This window comes from Myotis daubentonii, chromosome 15, assembly GCF_963259705.1.
Source record: "Myotis daubentonii chromosome 15, mMyoDau2.1, whole genome shotgun sequence".
Classification (NCBI taxonomy): Eukaryota; Metazoa; Chordata; class Mammalia; order Chiroptera; family Vespertilionidae; genus Myotis; species Myotis daubentonii.
The window spans coordinates 13244257-13247730 of NC_081854.1; the positions used below are offsets into that span (position 1 = coordinate 13244257).

Genomic DNA, 3474 nt, shown 5'->3' on the forward strand with positions numbered 1-3474 from the left:
GCTAGTCTTTTGTTCAGCTCCCAAGAGAAGGTAGCCTATTAAGTGAAAGGAAAACCAGACTTAGGTCAAAATATCAAAGCTCTGGTCTTAGCTCTGCCCATAGCTATGTAATGTGAGAAACTCACTCAAGTTTTCCAGATCTGTGATTCCCTTTCTGCCAAAGTTGTGGGTTACAGGAGACACATTTAAAAGGCCCTTTCAGCACTAAAATTCACTTTGAGTCTGGGGGCACATACAAAGCAGAGCAGAAACTTTATTAGAAATGTCAAACACATCCATAGGAACTCTCTGTTCTTCAAGTCTCCACCTGCTCATCAACTCATGACCAGCAGTAGGAGGCTCCCAGTCCAAAGAGATGTTCTGTGACTTGAGACAGATGTCTCCACAGGAACACTGTTGAGTGATTATAGCAATAGCAGCAGCAATAGTCCAAACCTCCCAACTGAAATGGAAAGCCAAGTGGTGGCCCCATTTCCAACCTTTCGGGATTGAATGAGAGATTGGTATGGACACATTTCCTTTACCCACATGGGTCCAATTGTGAATATCCCAGACATCAGCCCACAATGAGGTACAGATGTGCAGCCTTTGACCTCCAAAGTTGAGTCAATGTCTCCTATGGAACAAGGAAGGATGGGGAGACACATAGATGTTTTAGAAAACCAGAGAGGAATCCAGTCCCACCCCATTCCTGGATCCCTGAGTGTCAGAACCTCTTGGGATCCACTCAGATGTCTAGTTTTCCAGTCTCTGAAACCATCAGATGTTCAGTTTACCTCCAGCAACCCGAAGTTTTCCTTGATAGCATCGAGTTGTATCAATGGGACAGGGAAGAAAAGGCACACTTGAACAGGCCCCAAGAGCTAAACAGGTTGGACAGTGGAAGGTTGCTGACATATTGGGAGCTGGAGGGGGAAAGAGAGGAACCATTTAAGAGTATGTCCTGCTTTTGTTCTCTCCTTGCTGCCTTGTCTTCCCCAAGTCTTTCGTGTTGATACCACTCTAACCAAGGCCTATTACTGCCACCTCCCCACTCTTTCCCAACTGATTTTCTTGGCTGTCAGAACCCCATCCAACATGACTTTCAAACTCTGTGCTTAGTTCCATCTAGGATCATTGTCTAGGAGGAGAAAGACATGTAAATAATTCATTACAACTCAGTAGGCATTTGTGTCTTAGGTATAAGAGCAAAAAATTAAAGGAAGACCCAAGTACCTAAAAGAATTTGGTGTTTTCAGGTAGCAGATATCTGAGATGATGAATAGAGGTTAGCTTTGTGAAAATGGGGTTTTGATGGGGTAGCAAAGGAAACAATATGGACAAAGGCCTGGAGCTGTGAGCCAACTTGGTGAATATGGGGAATTGTAAGCAATTGCAGTGTTGATATTCAACTGCGAGGTACTGGTAGGGCTGGACTGGCTGTTATAACCGTGTCCATTCTGATTGGCCAGTACCACCTCCATTGTCAACTATTTTGAATACCAGCCTCAGGTAGAACACAATAGATAAGAGAGGAAGAGAAGGAAGTGAGCTGAAAATATAGGCCGAAGGGGTTAAGCAGGCTATGATCAGGTGGCAGCCAGGAAGCGATAGTTTTTAGTTAAAACCGTCACCTTGTTCAGAGATCTTCATGGAGATCCCGTTTAATGACACAAAACCCAATGTATATCCCAACCTTCACTGATATCCCTCTCCTCTGAGCAGCATTGAGACCCCAAGGTAACAATTTAGAAAACGAAAGACAAGCAGAAGGTCTGAGGTCCTTTTGTGTGTGGCGTGATTGGGCCTAAGCCACCTAGGAACACAAAAAGAAGTGTCGGGTGAGTGGGTGGGTACGTGAGATGCCAGGGGCTCACTGTGGAGAGCATACAGTCATATAACCACTACCCTCGACCCCGGAAACGAATACAAAAAAAACGCTGAATGCAAACAGCATTGGAAAATAATTGAAAGTTAACAAGCTGGAGGGAGAAGAGGACAAGAAGGAGCAAGACCTACACTGCCTTCCGGGTTGACCGCCCCTCTCTCTCCCCTCCCGAGGTACCTGGGATCACCGCTGGACTCCATATCTCAGGGATGTTCTCTCTGTTGTTGCAGAAGGAGTGCTCACAGTAGCTGCTGTAGGAGACCACCATTATGCCGGGCGGTGGGGAGTGCTGGACCAACGTTATGGCGGGTATCCCATCGGAGTTGCAGCCCTTCGTGGCCAGAAGTGCCGTCTTGGCCCCTGTTAAGAGCGCAAAGAGAAGGAAGGGGGGTGGCGGTTCTCACCTTTGGCCCCGGGGAGAGGGAACAGCACTGACACGGATGCCATCACCTTCCTCCCACTCAACGGGACCGCCCCTTCTCGTTTTACCGGATTTGACCATCATCAGGGATTCCTGGCACAGCGCCCCATTGTCACAAGTCTCAACTCTCTCCGTGGTCCAGTTGAATGCGCTTGGGTCCTCCTCCAGGCTCATGGATATGCCCTTGTGACAGTACAGATGCTGCGCCACTGGCGTGGGAACAGGGTACAGGTCAGCACCTGCCCTCCTTCGTGGGGCCCCCATCACACCTTTCCCGCCAAAACTCCCGCCCGTGACCCGGATGCGCTTTCCCCCTTGACCCCCACACGTACGAGTGGAGGAGGCTCTGAGGAGAAAGAGCAGCAGCAAACCCTGGGCGTGGCGGGCCCCCATGGCTCCGTGAAGAGAGGGTTGGAAGAAACGACCCGGTTCTGTGATTCGATGGAGGAGAGGAGACCTTTCAACCACCTTCGAATGAATGAGGCTAAATCTAGGTCCCACGAGCATGTACATCAGGGGCGGGGGTCACCGGTATGCAAAGCGCTGACCCCCAAAGCCAGGCCGCCCCTGTCCATCCAGCTTGTGGGTTGGCGCCAGTTACCACGGTTACTGGGCCTCAGTGTCCAACGCTGTGATGCTGAGGCCCAGCCACCGACCTCCTCAAGGCAAGGCGTGCAGCCACCAAAGCCTCTCCCACCGCAGGCCCCAGGCGTCCGGCCCGAAGGCCCCTCCTCCCTCAGGCCCAGCAGCCCAGTCCCCACCTACGGTCGGCCCCTCAAGGCCCAGGTATCCCGGCCTCCAGCTCCTAGACCCATCAGAACCCGGGGTCTGGGATCCCCGCCCTGGCCTCCGAGGAGCTGGGGTTCAGCCTCCTGTTCCCGGAAGGCCAGTCATGCCAGGCCCAGACCTCTCTCTCAGACCCGGGAGCCCAGGGCCCAGGCCCGCCCCCCTCAGACCCGGGAGTCCGCTGCCCGCTCCCGTCATCTCTTCCCTCAGGCCCCAGGAATCTCCGTCCCCAGTCTCCTCTGAGTCTTTAATGGGCCAAATTCCACCTGCTTCCAGAGAATTTCCACAGAAATCGAACGGTTCTAAAGGTGCAGCCCCGAACGGCCTCTGGCCCAGCCCGGCCTTCTCTGCTCCTCTCTCCGCGAGGCTCTGAAGGCGGGACCAACCTCGCCCCCCAGGT

General features: G+C 52.4%; 1 protein-coding gene across 1 annotated transcript; it reads right to left on the reverse strand.

Annotated features, from left to right (window-relative positions):
* Positions 1 to 317: 317 nt before the first annotated feature.
* On the reverse strand, positions 318 to 2681 carry LOC132216340 (testis-expressed protein 101-like). The gene is made up of 5 exons (XM_059665505.1): positions 2621 to 2681; positions 2357 to 2497; positions 2045 to 2227; positions 777 to 905; positions 318 to 616 (listed from the first exon to the last, which is right to left on the reverse strand). The coding sequence occupies exons 1-5, from the start codon at positions 2679 to 2681 to the stop codon at positions 405 to 407; spliced, it is 726 nt and encodes a 241-aa protein (XP_059521488.1). The 3' UTR covers positions 318 to 404.
* Between the last annotated feature and the right edge of the window lie 793 nt (positions 2682 to 3474).

Coding starts and splice junctions, on each gene's coding strand:
- LOC132216340 (XM_059665505.1), bottom strand. CDS start 2,681: ATGGGGGCCCGCCACGCCCAGGGTTTGCTGCTGCTCTTTCTCCTCAGA. Junction 2,228..2,356: donor CCTGATGATGGTCAAATCCG/GTAAAACGAGAA, acceptor CGCTCTTAACAG/GGGCCAAGACGGCACTTCTG. Junction 906..2,044: donor GAGTCCAGCGGTGATCCCAG/GTACCTCGGGAG, acceptor TTCCCCCTCCAG/CTCCCAATATGTCAGCAACC.